Below are 22,823 nucleotides of genomic sequence, written 5' to 3' on the forward strand. Positions count from 1 at the left end.
ATAATATTGAGTCATCAACAATTAAACACATCATTCAAAACTCTCGTCAATTTTAACGTCATCATTCACACACATCATTCACAACACACACCAGTTATTCACATCAACGTTTATATGCATTATGCAACACACCCATATCACCTATATTCATGTGGTACCATTTCTACTCACCAATATTGTATGTCAGAGTTATGTTACTGAACTTACACGTCACCAGAATCCTAATCATGATATTATGCATGAAGAAACTCACCAAATACAACATCATAGAATTTACATATTTACATGCATGAAGAAACTCACCAAATACAACATCATAGAATTTACATATTTACTCACCAATAACGTCAGAGTTTATATAATTACTTACCAATTACGTCACCAAAATTTATATAATTACTCACCAATAAAGTCACCATAATTTATATAATTACCAATATCGTCATCATTAATCATTTATATGTATATCTCATCAATATTAAGAACCAATTTACAATATATAACTCACTAATATTCAACATTCATTGCAAAATTTATCCCACCAATTATCGACGCAACAACACAACAATACCCTCGCCAATTAACGACACCATTATTACATTTATTAATCTTAATAAAAACAACATTGCATCATATTATCCAATCTCTTCAATGAAATCCCTATAACCCATTAATTCGTCTCACTATTAGTAAACTCATTATCTTAAATCATGACTTCATTATAACTTAATATTTGTTTCTCTATTTTTTTTTAGGAATAATATTTGTTTCTCTATTATCATCACCTATAGCATCAACAATTTCAATAACCGTAACCTCGTTCAAACTTAAGGTCTTTATCTCACCCCATATTCGCACCATTTACATCATTAAAGATTCATCTTATTAACTTCAAGCAACTTGATATTTTTCTTCACCGTTATCACTATCTCTAACCTTACCCATTTCTTTAACTTACATCTTCCTATTCTCATTCACATCTGTCTTATCGTTTCTTAACATTAACGATTATCCTAATTCTTTAACTCTTCAAAATTGGCAAAGAAATAACCACCTTTACCTAGGTTCCATTTTTGCATCTCAGAGATGAACTTTTAATAAGTTCAAATTGATGTTTTTTTAATTATACTTACCTTAGATTCTAATTTCCAACGAAATATCAAACACCTATTTTACTTCTACTCTCTTTTTCGTAATTATCCTTTTTGATATCTCTTAGCTAATTTTATAAACTCCCACCCAAGTACCTAAAAGCCTCGATATATACTTCTCTTTTCCTATTGTGATTTAGTACTCATATAAACCCACTAGATATAAATTGCTAAAGGTGCAGTGCACGTATGGGTACTTGTATGTAGCTTGCCTTAATAAAACTAGATATAGGGTGCCATGTACACAGTATACTAGCAGACAACTAACACTACTAGAAAATGAAGGTACCCGTTTGTTACTTAATTTCCTTCCTAAATGACACTTAACTGAGTTTTGCAATACCACGGGTGTTAACGTGTTATATCTATATAAATATCCCACAATTTGGACTAAATCAAACTAAGAGGGGATTAATTTCATTGTATCTAACTTTAATAGAACCTCTAGCCAATATTGCCTTGTACCATAGTTACATTTGTCCAACTACTATTATTTTTCTTAAGAATCTCTTAGATCGGTACTTGCTAAAAAATAAAGGACTAATTAGAAACAAAAAAAATCTCATCAAGAGAGCCTAACATTACAGTGGCAATTCCTTAAAAGATCAACACTCAAAATGACTCCGCAGAAAACTAAACATTCACCATCCCACACTTATTCACATCTGCCTTAATTTTCCAAAACTCAAAGTGCATGGCACGGTCCACAAAATTGAGGCTCAAATTACCTATAACATCTGAAAATGATCTAGCATTTCCAAGAAAAACAACTAACAAGAGAACCTGTATTGAAATTTTAGGACCGGTTCTAAAACTAATGGTTTTTTTTCCATCTCAAACAACACCCTCCAAATTGGGTTCTATATAAATCAATCTGAAACATGACAAAAATATCTCTAAACGTTACTACTTGGTTTTGCTCTTAACACAACTCAATATTTTTCAGTCAACAAGAGACATACAATTTATTAAAAATATCAAGAACACAAACAAACACAAAGAACACAAACAAACACAAAGAACGCACAACAAGCTCAAAGAACACAAACAAGGCCGAAGCTGGGGTCAAGAGCCAACCCCTCTACCCATTTCCGCTAAAATACCCATGAGTCTAATAATCTCCCCCTTACCTCGAATTCTCCAAAAACACAACATTTGCTTCAATTCTCCTTAGCTAGGGTTTGCCTCCTTTTCTCTGCTCCTCTCTCTGTTTCTATCATACAATCTGACTTTATATTCCTCTATTTATACTAGGAAACTAGGTTAACCATCTATTATTACTTTTATCTCCTCTACTTATTATAATTTTACTCCCTCCTCCCCCACTTATTTTATTACTTCTATTTCTCACCTCCCACCTCTAATATTTATTATTTATTCCTCTCCTTATTATTTTAATTATATTTTTTTTGTTACACCTTATCATTTTAATTCACATAAAATATTAACAACCACCAAAATTCTATTTTTCTCAACGATGACATATTTTTTTTAAGTAAAATGTCTCGTCACCACAATAATAATTAAGTCACTATTTATTTAACTTTATTAAATTAAATAAATAAAATTTGGGGTGTTGCACCAAACACATGATTGGATAAAATAATGTTATCATCTTTCTTATCATGTGTGCACCAAACACATGATAGGATAAGTGTCTATCTTGTTACTATCATATCATATCTTTATCCATTTTCTAATCATATCATGTCTCTGTCTTATCATGCGCACAAAACGGACCCTTATTGTTATTGTTGTATCTCTTGAAATAAGTTTTATACATTAAAATTTTGTCTACGGTCATCTTTATCTCTCTCTCTCTCTCTCTCTCTCTCTCTCTCTCTCTCTCTCTCTCTCTCGTGTGTTCGCACGCGCGCGCGCGCGCACACACACACACACACACATATATATATATATAGGATAGGATGTATTAAGTGAGAGAAAACATTATAACGAGAGATGAGAGGACTGAATAATAGCCTTTAGATCTAAATTAACGGTTAGACTCTAAAAATTCTCGGTGCACCTTCCATCATCATAACACTCGTGCGCCTTTCTCCCTGTTCCATACCTTCTCCCTCTCTCTCTCTCTCTCTCTCTCTCTCTCTCTCTTTCTATTGCACAGGTCATAGGAAATACTCATAATCTGGCATGGTAAAGAAAAGTGGACATAATCATAACAATTGAAAACCAGATGGGTGTATGGCTCATATCAACTGTAAACTTGGAAAGATATGTCAGTTTGGGGAAAAAAACCCAATTCGATTTGAAGGGACAAAGTACTGGAATCTTAATCCACATACAATTGCACCTCTACTGCTTTGCTTCATCTTCCTAATTTGATGGTGCATGGTGGAGGAATATATGTCGGCAATTGAATAGGAGAAGAAGTATAGTAAACAAAAAGGAACCGTAGCCTAAGAGAAAGAGAGTGCATTTCAATCATAGCCGTTCCTTAAATTCTAATTGTTAATAATTAATGCTCTCATCTCTCGTTATAACAAGTCCTCTTACTTGATACACCCCCGCTCTCTCTCTCTCTCTCTCTCTCTCTCTCTCTCTCTATCTATCTATCTATCTATCTACCTACCTACCTACCTACCTACCTACCTACCTACCTACCTACCTATCTATCTATCTATCTATCTATCTATCTATCTATCTATCTATCTATCTATCTATATATATATATATATATATATATATATATATTCAATATTGAAGAATATTCAAATCCATCAAAGATAGATTTTGGAAGAAGAGCAACTCGTGGAGTTTTGATTAAATCAGTGCTTCAATATATTCCTTCGTGCATCATGAGTATATTCTATCTATCCAAAACTATTACTTTTTTTTTTATTGAAAAAATGTTCAACTTGTTTTGGTGGGGCATAATAGACAAGATGTCATGGGAAAGATTGATCATTCACAAATATAACGGGGGTTTAGGGTTCAAGTACTTACGAGCTTTTAATAATGTTATGCTAGGTAAGCAAGCTTGGAAATTCATGAATAATCATACAATATAATTACCAGATTATTCAAAGCTAAATACTATCCGCATGATGACTTTATGGAATCAATAATTGGAAGAAATCCAAGTTATATGTGGCATAGTACATGGAGCTTCAAACACGTGGTAAGAGGAACATTGGAAGTAGAAATATTACTCTATGGGACCAGAGTTGATTAGGTGACAGGAGTTTCATAAGCAATCAAAGTGATCATGACCTCGAGCTGAAAAATCTCACAATGGTAGATTTTATGTTCAATCAAACGAGGATATGAAACATAGGATTATCTGAAATCTTGTAAGTGCCGAAGACGTATAAAAAATTATACACACTTTAATGGTAAAGTTGATCCTTCACTATAAATGGAGTTGGAACCATGAGAGGATTGGTGTATATTCGGTGTCAAGTGGTTACCGTATGAGTTTGCAATATCATGTAGGCGTACAAAACAATCTAAATAATGGTAACTGACAGCTGGAAAGTGTAAGTTCCTCCTAAAGTAAAAAACTTGCGGAGTTTGCAAGAACCGTTTTTCTATGCAGGTTAAACTTCATGATTTTGGTGTAAATTGTTCATACAGTCGTGTTTTGTGTGATACATGTTATAAGATAGTGGACACCTATTTTTCAATTGCCCAAACAATATACAATGATGCCAACATGTGGGACTTTGGACTCTAATATCAGAGGCGTTGAATGGCGTGTTGGATGTTTGTGAAATTGTTTTTAATCTCTTACAGGCATTGAATCCGGGACAACAAGCTACTTTTTGATGCACTCTTTGGTCCATTTGGAAACTAAGAAACAATCTAATATATTGAAATGAGCAGATTTTGCATGCGACTATGTATGAACGAGGTAGAAATCTTTTAACTGGCTAACAAAATGCACATGAAATATGCAAAATGTCGATGATTTATCAACAATAGCCTATCTGTACTAATTGGAGGAAACCAAATATGTGTTGTTTCAAATACAACGTTGATGCATCGTTGGATAGAGCAAGAATCAGAGTTGGCTTAGGAATGTGTATCAGGGATGAGCAAGGGAGCTATGTCATGGCTAAATCCAAATGGCTTTCAACTATGATTAATGTTGATGAAGCAGAAGCCTTTTGGATTATTGTATGCTTTGAGATGGGTTAAGGAACTACAAATTAACAATATGATATTTGAGCTAGACTCCAAAAAAGTTATAGATAACTTTAATAGTGGCAAAAGAAACGAATATGATTTTGGAGCTATCATTAGGGGTTATAGAAACTATTTTCTCTACTTTTTACACAAACTCTCATGTTGAGTTTATTAGACCATGTCCAATGGCAAAAAATATTCAATAACCTTCAACACCCACTTTTTCAATTCCCAACACTCCACATCATTTTCTCTCTCTTAATTCAACACCCATTCAATTTTTACCACTCCAATAGTTTTCATTCAACACCCTACCCCACCACTTTTTATTTCTTATTCTTATTTAATTTTTGTTTTTATAATTGCATAAAATTATAATTATCGATTATAATTAAATTAAAATAATACAAATAATTTTTTTAAAAAAACAATATTTTTTTAAATAATTTATTTTTATTTTCTTAACTTAAAATGCAATACAACAAACTAAGCACGCGACACACGATTAGCTTAAAATGCAAGACAACAAACAAGCACACAACACACACGTAATTTATTTAGTACGATACAAATGATCTTCAAACTCAAAACATTCCAAACTTTGTCCATATGTGCTTCACTAGATCTGTCTGCAATGCGTGGTGAACATTTGGATCACGCAACTCGGATCTAGCACGCACATGATTTGCAAAAGTGGGTAACACCTCGGTCGAGTATGGTTGCGGTGTACTAGATCCACTTCCCTCAGATTGCTCAAAATCGCTCCAACGTTGAGCATATGTATCTCGTTCATCCTCAACAATCATATTGTGTAATATGATGCATGCCCTCATGATGATACCCAAATCGGCTATGTCCCACAAGCGAGCTGGTTCACGGATGATTTTAAATCGAGCTTGAAGCACTCCAAAAGCACGTTCGATGTCCTTCCGACATCCCTCTTGATGTTTTGCAAATAACTTATCGGGTTCACTTTGAGGAAGTCTAATTGATTTGACGAAAGTTGGATAAGAAGGGTAGATACCATCAGCTAGATAGTATGTCATATTATAGGGACGTTGATTCACGAAGAAATTCACCCTTGGAGTCTTTCCCTGTTCCACATCATCAAACACTGGTGACCGGTCTAGAACGTTTATATCGTTCAACGTTCCCGGACATCCAAAAAAGGCATGCCAGATCCATAGATCATGAGATGCAACTGCTTCAAGAATAACTGTGGTGGTTCCCTTATCCCCCCTGGTAAATTGACCTTCCCATGCTTTAGGACAATTTTTCCACTCCCAGTGCATGCAGTCAATACTCCCGATCATCCCTGGGAACCCCCGCATTTCACTAACATGTAGTATTCTTTGCAGGTCATCTTGGGTTGGTGCTCTCAAGTACACTTGCTCATACAGTCGTATGATTCCTTTGCAGAATCTAAGCAAGCACTCCAATGCTGTACTACTTCCTATTTTGATGTATTCATCGACCGCATCTGCTGCCACACCATATGCTAACATTCGCATTGTTGTGGTACATTTTGCTAATGGTGATATACCTTCTTTGTTGGTGGCATCAACTCGCTGGGTGAAGTAGTTATCACTACTTGAAAGGTCTCCAACGATTCGAAGGAAAACGTGTTTTTGCATCCGGAACCGACGACGAAACATTGCATCGTCATATGTAGGCTCATTGGCAAAGTAGTCGTCAATGAGTCTTTGGTTAGCTGCTGCATGATCTCTATTTAAATATTTTTTTTACGAGATCCACTACCTGATCCACTACCTTCCTCTAGTTTTTTTTCGACGCTGAATAAATCGGTTGACGATATAAGTGTCTTCAGCATCACGTTTTTGGAAGTAGGCTTTCATATCAAAACCAAAAGGATTCATTGATGGTGTTTGGAAGTAGATATTGGAAGTAGATATGAATGCAATTTGAGAAAGGAAATAATTTAAACAATATTCAAGTGGCAATACCAAGTAGATATGAATGTTATTCAAGTCCCTATATATAAGCAAATAGTTGAAGCACGGGGAGTGAAAAAAGTATGCATAGTAAAGCAATACCATGGGCTGTGAAAAAAGTATGCATAATTAAAGCAATACCATGGATGTAACACTGACAAAATAGTATGCATAATTAAAGTTTTGTATGCATAGTAAAACAATACCATGGGCTGTGAAAAAACTATTGAGGAATACCATGTGCTGTGAAATTAAAGTCTGTGAAAAAGTAACGGGACAAATATTATGCATAATTATTAAAGCAACATTGAGGACTAGACAACACTGACAATTATTTAAAGCAACATTGAGGACTAGACAACACTGACAATTATTTAAAGTAAACATTGGGGACTAGACAACACTGACAATTTTGACCGAATACAAACAAATATTAGTGAAATTAATTTCCAAACAGCTCACGCTCCAAGTTTTCCACCATTTTTTTTCCTGTCATCGAGATGCTCTTGGGAAGTTAACTTTATGTACATGTCCATTTTCTTCAATTTGTTTTTCTCTTGTTGCACTGCGGTGTACTTTTCCATTTTTTCGGTGTACTCTTTAAAGTGTTCCATCTCTTGCACCTTCATTTCTTTGAATTGAACCCACTCCTGTTCCACCTCCTCCAAGCCAGCGTCCTTGCTTTTCTTTTTTCCTTTTCCTTTTTTTTTAGCTGCCTCCCTACCCATTGGACGAGCACTAGATCCTACAGAGTCATCGTGAGATCTCTTAGATCCACTACTTCCTGAGCCAACACTTCCTCCCACTTGACTGCCATAACGAGGTTGATCACGGAGAGCGCGCCATTCTTCCTTTAAAGTAAATTGAACATTCTTCCCACCTGCATATATTTCTTGGGCTTTTGCCAACACATCATCTTCCGACCAACCGCTTGTTTGCTGACGCTTAGCGGTATCATAAGCACCAACCCATTTATTTATTAATTTGCTCATATAATTAAAACGGTTTCGGCATGCAATGACATCGCGTGGAGAATCAAATGAGCAATGATCATTACAATACTCAGCAATTTTACCCCAATATGATTCACTTGTCTGGTTTCTCCCGACAACACTGCATGTTCCATATTTTATCCACCCACTAATTAACACCAAATTTTGTTCAGTGTTCCATGCTGGTTGCTGGTTTTTCTTGCTCTTAGGAGTTGTATCCTCTGGAGTGACTTCATTAGCTATTGTCATTCCATCACGATTTATTTGTGATGAAAATTCAGGATATTCACCAACACTCTGAAAACTTTCATTCATCATTGGCATATAACCGTTAAATGGGGGTGTTTGAGATGAATATCCCATCATAGATCTAGAATATGGATGAAAGTTGTTTGGAACAGAGGATGGGTGATTGAAATTTGAGGCATAACCAAAATTAGGCATGTTTTGAGGATTTTGGTTGGGAAATTGATTTGGGTTTTGAGGATGTTGGTTGGGAAATTGATTTGGGTGTTGATAATTGTTGGGATTTTGGTAGCTAAATGGGTAATTAGAAGAATTTTGGGTGTTGAATTGATTGTTATTGGGATCGATTTTACTAATCAAAGACTAAAACTTCAAAAGAAATGCTAATAATAAGATTAAGAGAGTGAAAAACTTGATTTTTTTTCTGTGTCCAAATCAAATGATCCAAGTCTCTATTTATAGAGAAAAAAAAATCACGAATTTTGGTAAAAAAATAAAAAAATAAAAAAATTATTTGCAATGAAATAATTGAGTCCAAATTATTAAGAAGATAAAAATCCAGGCAGCCAACCAGATAACACCACGTGTCACAGCTTTATTCAAAAGCTTCTTCTCTCTCCGCGTTTGCACAGTCCCACGCGCCCTGTCGGTGCGTGTGGTACACGCGCTTGCCTGGACGAACAGAAACGCGCCGCGTGGCAATCCGTTGCATGCTTTAACTTATTGAATGGCTTCATCACTTCTCTCCTCCATCTCATCTTCAATACCCTCTTCTCCAATCATTCAACAACTCTAAATACCCTTTCAATACCCCCATTGGACTTGGTCTTAGGAGAAAAACCAATAAGGTTGCTCAGAGTTTAGCTAAGACGACCACATCTTTAATTAGTTTTCAATTATTTATTGATATGCCTACTGTATCCAAACTATTGTTGTTGATAAAATTAGATGAATGTTTTGTCAAAAACACAAATTGTGTTAGGAACAAGTGTGTTTTAAATTAAATGCAAATCTTATTACTAAGATTTGTCAAATTAAACTAACATAATATTTCATAAAATATATGTTATAAATACAACTTAATTGCAAAAACACTGATATACACAAGCCATGTGTAAAATGACTTAGGTTTGAAACTAGAATTTCTCATTACTCTATATCTAAGATGTGTGAATCTGATTACGATTTTACTTCGGTGAAACACAACAATAAAGTTCATAAAAAAAGCAAACCTTTTTGGTAAAAAAAAGCACACCCTATTTTTTTTTTGAAATGATTAATTAACTTTATTAAAAGATAAGTTATTAAAAAAATTAAGTTTGATTTCTATATTAAACATTAATTTTTATTCTATTTTAAGGTAATGAATTTTTGTTTTTTATATCAGATTTCACTTTATATTATCAAAGCATATTCCCCATAAATTCGTTATTAACATAAAAAAAAAACATTGGTAAAAAAAAAAAAACACATAAAAAAAACACAAACACACACCTTTTTCATGACCAAAAAAAAAAGTACTGTCTTAAATGTTTGATTTGTTGGCGAAGAAAATGATGTGTAATAAAATTTTCGAAACGCATATGACACACTAGTATTGTATTTTTCTTCATTCTTGCAATTTGCATTGCATTCTTTCACTTGCGTTACTTCTTCAATCTCTCTAATCCCATTCCTTTCTCTCTCTCTCTCTTAAATGTTGAAATCATAATCTCCATTTTTCGAACCGAATTTTAAATCTATTTCCCTACAATGGAGTGTTCCTCAGACGATTCTTCAGGTAACACTCAAAAACCAGACTCAAACAACAACAACAATCAACGAGTCTATTTCGTTCCTCACAGGTTAGGGTTCATACAAACTCGATTCAATTTCATAATTTCGAAGTTTTTTTGTTTTTAATCAAATGATTTTACTTTTGTGATTCACTTTGATTTCTTATGATTTTGATGTGATTTGAGTTTGTGTGAATTGATTTGAAGAAATTGATTGAATGTGTGAACTGTGAAGAGCATTGATGAATGATGAATGATTTTATGTGTGTGTGTGTGTGTTTCAGGTGGTGGAAGGATGCACAAGATGCAATGCCAGTGGATTTGGATAAGAAGAAGGGGATTGTATATGCATCTTCGCCGGGTTCATCATACGGTCCTATGAAGATAATTAATAACATCTTCAGCTCAGATCTCGTGTTTAATCTTCAGAGAGAGGAAGAATCGCGGAACGCTTTGGAAAACGGTGAAGTGGGTGTTTCTGGAAGGGATTTTGCTTTGGTTTCTGGTGACATGTGGTTGCAGGCACTCAAGTGGTGAGTGCCTTATTCGTTTCTGTTGTTTTATATCTGATTTTTGTGTGAGCAATGATGGAAATTTAAAGTTGAACTGAATTAGGTTCAAGTTAGATTGTTCCATGATGCGGCATTTTTATTTCCATATATGGTTTAGATTTATGATCTTATAACTTTGTGTGATTTAGGTAGTTGGATTGATACTTTGCGATTTATGAAACTATTCTAGCCGTTCGTATCTATGGTCCTGTTTTTTGACGTTATTAATTACTCTGTTTCGTTGGAAAATGAATTATACTTTAGGGACTGATGTTGTGGATGAGAAGGCTAGTGCAGTCATTATTTTTTGTGTTAATTGCTGAACTATTTTCGGTATTTATTCTTCTATGTTAGTTCGCTCTCCAACCAATTTTGTATAGAAATGGCTCACTTGCCCATTAATATGTGATTATCGCCTAAATGAGTAACACTTGACTGTTCTGCATGGCGTATATATAATACACGTGACTCTCGAACTTTAAAACAACCGGCATGTTAGTTATACGTAAATTTGATGATTGATGATTAATGAAATCAGTTCATAAGGACATATTACTGATTTTGGATTCGTGAATAACTAAATTAGCATATCTGTCTTTGTTTATACTCGTGATTTAGAATTTCCAGTAGCAAATAGTATGTTCCTTAATAAGTGGATCAGAGATTTATTGCTGTTTTTGCAAGTTTCGATTTTTAGTTGTTGACTCGCAATAAGAAATAGTTCGTAGTTCATGCTTCTTGATGCAACTGACGAAAGTTTTCTGAAATCCACCATATGTAGTTTGTTCTGTACTTACATCTTCATATCTTCATTCTCACATGCTTTGATATTTCATTTAGGCATAGTGATTCAAAAAATGCAACGAAAGATGACAAAGGCTTTTCAGCAACCGACACTGATATGGGAGATGTATATCCTTTACAGCTCAGGCTTTCTGTTCAAAGGGAAACAAATTCCTTTGAAGTAAGAATAAGCAAAAAGGTATATTATTGTGTCTCTCTTTTAGTTGTGGCTACCTCCCCCCTTTCAATTTATTTTTAGCATGTTTCCTGTCCATGATGTAACTAGTGGTAAGGCATTTAATTTGGTAAATATGTGTAGTTATGTTGTTTCATGGAATACTGAGAAGTGAGAACTGAGATGTTAGGTACACACGACATACATTAGATGTCCTCTATCATTGTTGTTTTATACTCATTAAAGGACTGGTTGAGATGAAGCATTCGTATTATTCATTCCTCATTCAGGTGAAACATTGTGTTTGGATGGGGCTAAGACCTATAGTTTTTGAAGACAATGTTAAACACAATACAAGTGTATATTCAATATCGGATAATTTGATTCAACACAAGTGCTTATAATTCACACATCACGAAGAAATCATGGATTTTATTTGTTCATCATCATCTTATTATTCAAATTCTATCGGCTCTTCACACTCATTTCATTCTTTTTAGGACAATACAGTTGAGCTTTATAAAAGAGCCTGCAAACTGTTCAGTGTGGATTCAGAGATGGTAATGCAATATTATATTTACAGTTCTACTTATGTGTGTTTGTGATTGGACAATTCAACTGTTACTGAACTAAATTGACAACTTTGGTGCATATTATTGTACAGTTACGCATTTTGGACTATTCAGGTCATATAACCTTGCTTTTTAGGGATGGCGAAAATCATGTGCCCACAGACTCTCAAAGGCAGTCTGATCAGGAGGTATGCGGTATAAGATTTTAATTAATATGTTTTCATTCATGCCTGTCTTTGTAATTTAACTTTTTAGGTTGAAATTTGATTCAAACCTTTCCCTTTTTCCAATGTCAGTGATGAGTATCTGTTATGTTCCACAACCCTTTGATGATTAAGCATTCTGTCTAAGATTACAATTTTTGCAGATTGAGAGTTTTGGGTAGTTGATAGATACATGTTTTTAAATTTATAGAAAAGGAACTGCATCAAGTTTAGAATGCAGGTCCTATTGTACACGACAAGCACTGTGTTTCTTCTCCCTATGACTCTTGCTTGGGTTCCTTTATTTGTAATTATTACGTAGGTCTTTGATAGCTATGTAGAGACTATTATGAGCATATGATCTGTGTTAATTGGTATTTCTATATTGATGCGTGATATTTGATTGCTATATTGCAAACACTATTCAGTAAATGTGCAGGATAGAATAGTTAAGGTCTAATTACAGTTGAATTTATTTACATGTGATCAAATATTAGTTTGGATTTTGGACAATTGTTTACTATAGTTTTTTTTTTTTAAGAAGTTACTTATTTCCTTCAGATTTTCCTTATACAACGATTTCTCTCTCTCTCTCTCTCTCTCTCTCTCTTCTTTTTATGCTTTTTTCTCACAAGTTTTTGTTTGTAATTCTGAATGTTAAGTTTTGACATTCTGTATTCCTGCTTTATTTCAAGTATCAACCTGTGTCCTGTAGTGAGAATTGACCTTTTACATTAGATTTGTCGAGGGATGCAAGAGTGTTATATTCGAATCTACCTTATTGTACCTGTATGCATAAATGCATTAAGTGATTGTTATTCAAATTTCTGAGTATTTTAAATTGTTTTTTATTCTGATACCTTGTCTTGTGTGTCCCTCTTTATGGATTTTATCAAAATTTACAATAATGACAGTATCTTATGAGAACTATTGGCTGTGAATGTGATTGAATTCCCTTATGAGCCATACTAACTTTTACTATGTCGATACATACAGAATCTTCTGGAATTGCAAGTTTATGGGTTGTCAGACTCAATGAGATGTAGGGAAGGGAAAAAAGATTCTGGCAGTGCTTCAATGAAGATGAATGGTACTGCTGATTGTACGCGTGCGAGTTCTTTGACATTCTGTTTAGGCCCCGGTGAAGCTGGTTCCTTGGGACTAACTGGATTACAAAACCTAGGAAATACTTGCTTTATGAACAGTTCCCTTCAGTGCTTAACACATACGCCGAAGCTTGTTGACTATTTTCTGGAAGATTATAGTAGAGAAATCAATTCTGACAACCCATTGGGCATGAACGTATGTGACTATTTATTCATTACCCATAATCTATTAGTTTTATGTGTCAGGATTTTCTGGCTGGGATACTTTTACACTTATGATGTCTGTCACTAAATATTCCTTTCTCGGCTTTTCTTTGCCAGGGTGAGATAGCGTCGGCGTTTGGAGATTTACTTAGGAAGTTATGGGCTCCTGGCGCAAGTCCTGTGGCACCAAGGATGTTCAAATCAAAGCTTGCCAGATTTGCACCTCAGTTTAGTGGGTTTAATCAGCATGATTCCCAAGTTAGTGAATCTGGCCCTTTCTTTCTATGTCTTAAGCTTTTGGCTTTACAAGGTTCATGTTCCATGCATCCTTACATTGTCTACAATATTTGCGTATGTATCTTTCTTTCTCAACAGGAGCTTCTTGCATTTTTATTGGACGGACTTCATGAAGATTTAAATCGTGTTAAATGTAAGCCTTACGTAGAAGCAAAGGATGGAGATGGTCGACCAGATGAAGAAGTTGCCGATGAATATTGGAATTATCATTTGGCTCGCAATGATTCAGTCATTGTTGATGTGTGCCAAGTATGTACTCATCTCATTTTATGCAAATTTTTACTTGATTATTGATACATAAATGATACATGATGGGAAGAACCTCTTAGTGTCATGGTTGTTGATAAATCTATAGTTTCTTACAGAAACTTATCTTAGAGTTTGTAATTGTGTGTCTAACTTAGGTTAGATTACCTTGTATTTATAACGGTGTTACATACAAATAAATAAACTGAACGCGTAATTGATCGACACTAATTTGGGAATCTGTACATTCTAGGAATATTAACAGATAACTAATTTTAACACTCCTCCTTAAGCTGTACACAATGCGCCTGGACAGTGACGGTGCATGGGGGTGGTGGGGAAAGCACTATTGTGCTTTCCGGAGGTTTCCAATTCGATCTGTGGTGGCAGTCGGTGTTGGATCTGACAGGAACAGGTGCAACTGCTGAACACAGCCGGTACTGATGGAAAATGGTGCTTAAAAGGAAGATCACTAGAACAGCTTAATGAAAAAATGAATGAACAGTAACCCTAGGATAATATGACTACTGATACCATATAGAATTTGTAATTTTGTGTGTCTAACTCAGATCACGCAAACTTGCATTTATATTTGCGTTACAAGTAAATACATTAATGCCTAATTGATTAGCAGTAATCTGAGAATCTGTACAGTGTAGAAATATTAACATGTTACTAATTGTAACACTTATTGTTGGAAATTCCGCCTTCATTGCGGCCTGCCCCTAGCCATCCAATTGCGGCCTGCCCCTAGCCATCCAATTGCGGCATTTGTGTTTCCTTCATGGTGTGAAGGGGTTTCATTGCTTAGAGATATGACCTGTGTAGTGTTTATAAAGCTTAAGCAGCCCTCATCTTACAAGCCATTTTTGTAAGGATGAGTTAGGCCCAATATAAAAACCTGAGACACATAATGCACATTCATAATTACTTGCACATTTACAAAATAAAAACCTGAGACACATAATGCACATTCATAATTACTTGCACATTTACAAATTTAGAAAAGCTTAAGCATCCCTCACCTTACAAGCCATTCTTGTAAGGATGAGTTAGTCCCAATATAAAAACCTGAGATATATAATGCACATTCATAATTACTTGGACATTTACAAATTTAGAAAAAAACAGTTGCTTAATGAGTTTAAACTTTTAAAAAATTGGCTGTGACTATGAGTGAGGTTCTTATTTCTGTCTGTCATGCCAAATTCACAAGTTCAATTAAACACAGCTTGATTATTGTCAATCCAAGAGAATCTTGATGATATATACAGACAATGTATTATTTAGGACAGATCATTTAGTCATCTAATTTCTGTACACTTCAAATATAAGTTTCACATCACATGTATCATGTTGATAATTGTATCATATGATACAATTGAATTGGTTTTGAAAATTACAGTTAACTTCTTTAAGTGTGTGTGTTGGGACATATCTTGCAAGAATAATGGGTTTATGTGAGAGGTGGGAAAATTGAACAATAACCATTGAGGCTTTCATAAATGATCAAGGATATTACGATATCAAGTCGTAATACTTTTTTTATAAATATGCATTTGATGCTGAATGCTGTTACTTTTAAGTGGTCTTTTAATCTTGACAATTTATGGAATCTAAAATGGATAGGAATTTATGGTAGTAGTAGTTAAATGTGTTAGGAGTTGGAATATATTAAGAACACGTGCTAGATTTTTAATTCATGAGAAAATGCTCTGTGCTCCTTTCCTGTTTCTAGAAGACTGCTTTTTCCTTTTTTGTAAAGATTTCTTTGAGATGAACTTTGCTGTCTTTATTATGTTCATGTGGAATATTTTGGTTACTTATTCTTCCTAATGGTAACTCTTTACTTTGTGGGTCACATTCACCATTTTATGCAGGGCCAATATAAATCAACGTTAGTTTGTCCTGTTTGTAGGAAGGTGTCTGTGACATTTGATCCATTCATGTACTTATCATTGCCCCTACCTTCAACAACAATGCGGACAATGACTTTAACCGTTGTTAGTAACACTTGTGATGGAATGTCTCAATTATCACCATATACAATTTCTGTTCCAAAACATGGAAAATTTGAAGATCTTACTCGTGCTCTTAGCACTGCATGCTCTTTGGGACCTGACGAGACCTTATTAGTAGCCGAGGTATATACTTTTAACTTATTTGTTTAAACTCAAATTTGAACTCAGTTCCCCTCTACTTAGAATTTCTTTATTGATACATTTCAATCTTGCAAAAAGCTATGATGTCTGAAGCTAGGGTCTGATACAGGTATACAACAACCGCATCATACGTTTCCTTGAAGATCCAGCTGATTCATTATCATTGATCAGAGATGCTGACAAACTAGTTGCTTACCGATTTCCGAACGATAATGGGGACGCCCCTCTCGTCGTCTTTATAAATCAACGAATGGAGGAGTAAGTCAATATGTTTCTGATGACAAAAGTAATTATAACATGAAAGAGCTACCTTTTTTTTTTTGTTGTTTTTTGTTATGCACACTGTTGAATGTCATGAGCTGTTTCTGTTGAACACTCAAAATCAATCTTAGGCTACAATAGTTGAATACAATTACAAGCAACTTTTCTAGAAAGTAGTCCTGACAGCCGAACCTTTTAACTGGAAAAACTGGGAACATATGTACAATTTTTTTACCTCAAACACATTGATTATCAACTGACTTTAACCGATGTCCACAAAACTTTGGAGAAAAAAATTTGAGCTGACCCTAAAAGTTTTATTTATTTTATCTAGATGCAGTTTGATGGTTGCATTGTTAGTGTCGTAGCTTTTCATTATGATTAAATTCATCCAAACTAGGGTTTTTCTAATTCGTACTTATTGAGATATCTTGCTTTCAATGCAATTAAGTTGTATGCAAAAGTCAAACAGTTGCACCCAATTAATCTGAATTAAAATTTCCGTAGGAGAATGTTTGTTTGTGAGTAGTCTTAATTTCATCAAACTTGTTTGATAATTCTCGAGCAGTCCCGGACTTACATATAGTATTTCCCAAATTGGTTAGCCTTTAAACATTGAAAAGGATAATTTTCAATGAGTTCATTAAATAGAATTTTGATTCTGATATTTAATTCCACAGTGATGGTTAAATGTAAATTAATTAATTATTTAAAAGCTTGTAGTATTGGGAAGACTTTTGTTATGATGTTAATCTAAGTTACCATGTTTTTGTATAATTTTAATTAATAGTTTCAAACCTGATTTTTTTCTTTTGTACTTTTGGCTAGATCTCTAATCAATGGTCCTCTCTTTACCATTTCATTTACCTGATCTATTTGTTCAAAATCACATATTGCATTGTCCAGTTCATTGTAATCCAATAGTTTTTCAAGTTTTATTTACAAGGCCTTGAGAGAGGTTCTACCCTCCCTCCCATTATTTTGTGTACTGAGGTTCTGAAATCTGTTGGTAGCAAATGCAATATCAAGCACGGCATCTTTTTTAGAATAATAAAAGGATATCGAGTCATTTGCAAGCTGAGTTGTTTCACGAAGCTTTTCTGACTTATAATCGAATACTATATCATTCCCTTAAGATTCACATAAAGACTTTACATGGAATTCTTTATGGTCACATTTGTTATTTCCTTGCCTTATAAAGATTGTATTTGATATAATTCTGTCAGGCAATATATCTATGGGAAATTGGCTCCAAATTGGAAGGCATTTGGAATTCCTATTGTGGCTAGTCTCTGTAATATTGTAAATGGATCTGATCTCCGCAATTTGTATCTGAATTGGTTCCATCCATTACAAGATTCGATCGAAGAAACTTTAGAGAGTTGTGTTGTGTCTGAGAGAACGGAAGAAGTTGCGGAAATTGAAGGGGTTGCAGATTCTGGTTCAGATACCATTGTAAATGGGTTAGATACGCCTTCAGATGGAGAAATGGAGTTCTACATAACAGATGATAAGGGGACTGTCAAGAATTCCAAAATATTAATGAATGAGCCACTTACAATAAATGGAGGGTTAAATCCGCTGCACGTGCTTGTATGTTGGTCAGAAAAACAGATTAAAAAATATGACACCCAGCTTTCTAGTTCGTTGCCTGAGGTCTGCAAGTCTAGCTTTTTAGCAAAGAGACCTCAAGAACCAGTCTCTCTGTATAAGTGCCTTGAAACATTCTTGCAAGAAGAACCTCTTGGACCAGAAGACATGTGGTTAGTTACTGTGTTTATGATATAAAGAACTTTGATGTGCATGCCTGTCGCTCTTTTTTCAATCTAAGAAATATTTTAAAATGGATGGGATTATTATACATAGCAAATAATTTTAGTTTCAGACGCATATGAGCACAGCATTTATATTTTCAACTCATAACTCTACTATGATGTCTGCTATTACACTTGGCAGGGGCAGGTGTTTGTTTTATAATTATCTAGATTTCTATTTACACTTCTTTTTTTAACGGTTCTATTTATACTTTTATCTTCAGATAAAATTTCAATATAATTATTTTCTTTATATTTTCCCTTCTGTTATATTATCTAATATCTTTATGTTTAGACTGGATTTCTGTTTTCTTAATGTTAAACTTTTAAACACGATCTGGGAAAACATGATTGCTAGACTTCGTCTAAAAGTATTGCTGTGTCAACACTTCATTTAACTATTTCTGGTCTTTTGTTTTTATGTTCTATATACTAGGGATATACACTTGGAACATGGCCATTCTTCATGAATTACATATCTTTCAGCCTTACTAGTATCTAAGGTGCAGTTTTCTGTAATGTTAGGTATTGTCCTGGCTGTAAAAATCATCGTCAAGCTAGCAAGAAGTTAGATCTTTGGAGACTTCCTGAAATTTTGGTCATTCATCTCAAGAGGTTTCAATATAGTCGATTCATGAAAAACAAGCTGGAGACATTGGTTGACTTCCCTGTGGATAATCTTGATTTGTCAGCTTATATTACCCATGGGAACCAGAAGTCTTATCATTACACACTTTATGCTATCAGTAACCATTTTGGAAGCATGGGGGGTGGTCATTATACTGCATTTGTACATGTAAGTACCTGTTTTTTTTTTTTTTTTTTTTTAAAAATATTTATCCTCTTCATTTTTAAGCATGTAATTTGGGTTATGACTGAGAAATCAATAGAACATACTGAATTTCTAGAAACGTTAATAACAGTTTAAGACTTTGACAACTCATTATTTTTGCCTTAACTGTGGATTGAGTTTTATGCCTCTATTCGTTGGCCTTTTCACTAAATATTATGAAAAATTGTTCATATGTGGTTGACATAACTATGTTCTTTATGAAATTGTTGATGGCTTTTATTATACATAAAAATTAAATAAACAGCTCTTTAAGCAACTGTTAATATTCTTCCTCATGTTCCTCTGCTCTTGTTTTTAATGTAGCATGGTGGTGATCAATGGTATGACTTTGATGATAGCCGTGTCTATCCCATCAGCAAGGAGAAGATAAAGTCTTCAGCTGCCTATGTTCTTTTCTACAGAAGAGTTTCAGAAGTATTAACAGAGAGAAGAGAGTAGCATATAGTTCGAACAGCAAATTGAAGCTAGATACCATTTATTCACATTATTCCCATCACAGTCTTACAACTGTACAGAGGGTGAACCCTGGTGCAAAGATAAGATTCCTTCCCTGTGACCTGGTCTTCAGAGGATCCAGTTACAGAAATAGTTTCTGCTCATGCAGTTAAGATCATGTAAATCCAAACGTTTTCAAACCCTACAATGTCGAGTGCATGGTGCACTGAACTGGCCCCTTTTTGAGTCTTCTTACAAGTATACTTGACAAGTTAGCATTCTTTTGTCATATACTTTTACAGTTTAGACTAGTTGGAGTTTCACCAGGGAAATGGTTACTTTAAAACTTAGAACAGTATACTAAGGAAGACTAACATAGTAAAAACTAAGGTGAGGAACATACCTATTGGATCAAAGCATATTGTTTACAAATGTCTATCCATGTAAAGAGAATTCTGTTTTGAAGAGCTGGAACGGATCCTGTCCATTTATATTTTTATTCGAATTATGTTCATTAGCTTCCGTAAGCGATTTTGAATTCATTGATAGTCAGTTCAAACTTCTGTAGTTAAATCAGGACGATGTCAACATTTTGATTTTCTTTATGGTAATCAGAATGTGGCGTGACTGAAATTCATATATTCTTTTGGAAATGAATATTTGTTTAAATGAGCTTCGATATTTTCTTCAAAGAGTTCAAATTTTGTGATCCATCTTAATTGTATATTATCTTGTGTGTTTTTTCTTCTCGAGTTTGGAAACTATGAGACTGAATAGAAGTTGTATCTCCTTTTGTGTAACCTATATTAGTGCTCCCAAGATAACCATTCTAAGACTGTTACTGGTTTCAGTCTTGGATCAATAAAATATTTATCACTGTAGGCGAAAAGAAAGTGAATAAAACAAGAAACTTGTACGAACCAAGTGTGCGAATTTGATGTTTTTCAGTTGGATAGCTATGATCGACCGATAAATTGTGTTTTCGTTCTCATAGCAACCCTGGATTTGAGTAACACTGTTATCCTCGACGCTTCTTAGTTTATGCTGGATGTTGGCGGATCGTGTTTCTCACTTATATTTAAGACTGGATAATTGAAATATATCATTCAATTAACTATAACGGCAATCGAAGGATAAGTTTGGATATTTTTGATAAAAAAAAGCCTTGGAGATTATTATCCCATATGAACACAGCTGAAGCGTTGTACAAGTAGCATTTCTCTTATACTAGAAGTCTGAGGTTCAGATCTGTTGAGATTAATGTGGATTCTCTTCTTGTGGTCAACGTTAATAGTAAGAAAGAAGGCAGTCCTTTGGGCAGAGCTTTCGTAGTCAAAATTCATTCTCTTCTTGAGTTGGATTGGGAAATTGTTGTTCGACACTCGTATTGAGAAGCTAACCAGTGTGCGGATGCTCTAGCAAATTCGGTTGCTCCTTAAATTTAGATATTACGTATTATGACGTTTTCACGCCTCAATTTAGTCACTTGTTTAGGAAAATTGCTCTTCTCCCTTTTAATATTGCCGATTTCATAAAAATTATTATTTGCTTTTTTATATAGATATTGAAAATAACAACGAAAGCTAAAGAGCTAAACAAGGGATGGAGATCCCTCTACAATCATTAAACAATAACACAAGTACGTAGAAGATCTACAATAATCAAACAGTAACAACTAAAGTCTAAAGAGAAGAAGGAGGAATAACAATCTCCACCAAGCCAAATTATCCTCCATGACCAGATGTGTAAAGCTTATATGCACTATAGTTAGTTAGTCGATAAACATGTTTGACGTTACACTTCCGATGATCATAATCCATAAGAGCTAGCACCTTTTGGAGATGTAAAATATGTCGATTCTCAGATTTATTTAAGAAACTTCACTATTCCCACCCCCGTGAGAGAAGAGATTACATCTCCACTGGAAGAGAAGTGATGGCCAAGTTACCCGCCAACTTCAAACCATATGTTTCACTTTCTAAAATCACTATTCATTAACTTCATTGACAGTATGCGAAAAAGATATTACAATATTAGGAAAAAAAAAATTAGAAATATGAGAATGATAAATAATGATATAAAAGATCAAAATTAACAATTGAGTGATGGTGTAATACAATATATAAAATAGGGGAAATTATAACAACCTCCCCTAAGTTTTAGCTAAATACAACTAATCTCCCCTCTATTTTGCAAATAATCAGATACATCCCCTCCGTTACATATTCAGTCCAAGTGCCGTCAGAATATAAAACGTGTTGTTAGGTCATGAAAACTTTAACTTATTCTTTCTCAAAACACAACCAATGAGAAACCATGTCCTATTCTCCCTATAGAAACCTTTCGTATCTCTCTTCTTCTCTCTTGTCACCCATCATTGCTTTGTTGACGTGCATTCTCGCTATCATTGTCTTCGTCGTTCTTGCCGTTTTTACAACATCGTTCTCTTAGTTGGGTTGTACTTGTACATGTTGTTGTTCTCATCGCCGTTCTTGCCGTACCCGTCGTCGTTATAGTTGCTCTCATAAATATACTTTTGAAAATCAATTAATTGGTTTAAGTAATTAGTTGTTAAAATTATATATGTATTCTGTAACTCTGAAAAAAAATGTTTGGAAGGAAGGTTAATGTATATCATATGGCAAATATTTGATGCACATGAACCACCACCAACCATCACCCCTGTTTTCATTTTAGTTGCAACTTAAGTTACAATTAGTCTTGATTCTTTATTACACCCCAGCATCCAAATTGTCGAAGAAAAAGAACCGTAATTATCTTAGGACAAAAAAAATGCTTTGGTCCTATCTATTAATATGAGAGCATATCAGTAAATGATATGAACACCAGAATGAAATAGGCTAGAGAGTACCGAGAAACAGAGGAAGAAACTAGTTAG

The 22,823-nt window shown here is 34.3% G+C and overlaps 2 protein-coding genes across 2 annotated transcripts; one reads left to right on the forward strand and one right to left on the reverse strand.

Annotated features, from left to right (window-relative positions):
* Positions 1 to 7,707: 7,707 nt before the first annotated feature.
* LOC146950313 (uncharacterized) lies at positions 7,708 to 8,604 on the reverse strand. Its single transcript, XM_085748627.1, has one exon. The coding sequence runs from the start codon at positions 8,602 to 8,604 to the stop codon at positions 7,708 to 7,710; it is 897 nt and encodes a 298-aa protein (XP_085604753.1).
* Positions 8,605 to 10,098: 1,494 nt separating this feature from the next.
* UBP8 (ubiquitin-specific protease 8) lies at positions 10,099 to 20,625 on the forward strand. Its single transcript, XM_085746248.1, has 13 exons — positions 10,099 to 10,331; positions 10,547 to 10,795; positions 11,654 to 11,795; positions 12,272 to 12,331; positions 12,436 to 12,531; positions 13,543 to 13,848; positions 13,974 to 14,114; positions 14,232 to 14,402; positions 16,280 to 16,543; positions 16,671 to 16,819; positions 18,049 to 18,585; positions 19,162 to 19,432; positions 19,793 to 20,625. Exons 1-13 carry the CDS (start codon positions 10,240 to 10,242, stop codon positions 19,925 to 19,927), a joined length of 2,613 nt encoding a protein of 870 aa, XP_085602374.1. The 5' UTR covers positions 10,099 to 10,239; the 3' UTR covers positions 19,928 to 20,625.
* Positions 20,626 to 22,823: the final 2,198 nt, after the last annotated feature.

This window comes from Medicago sativa, chromosome 2 (assembly GCF_051527215.1).
Source record: "Medicago sativa cultivar Bolivia chromosome 2, Bolivia_mono, whole genome shotgun sequence".
Lineage (NCBI taxonomy): Eukaryota > Viridiplantae > Streptophyta > Magnoliopsida > Fabales > Fabaceae > Medicago > Medicago sativa.

Coding starts and splice junctions, on each gene's coding strand:
- UBP8 (XM_085746248.1), top strand. CDS start 10,240: ATGGAGTGTTCCTCAGACGATTCTTCAGGTAACACTCAAAAACCAGAC. Junction 10,796..11,653: donor TGGTTGCAGGCACTCAAGTG/GTGAGTGCCTTA, acceptor TATTTCATTTAG/GCATAGTGATTCAAAAAATG. Junction 13,849..13,973: donor ACAACCCATTGGGCATGAAC/GTATGTGACTAT, acceptor TTTCTTTGCCAG/GGTGAGATAGCGTCGGCGTT.
- LOC146950313 (XM_085748627.1), bottom strand. CDS start 8,604: ATGGGATATTCATCTCAAACACCCCCATTTAACGGTTATATGCCAATG.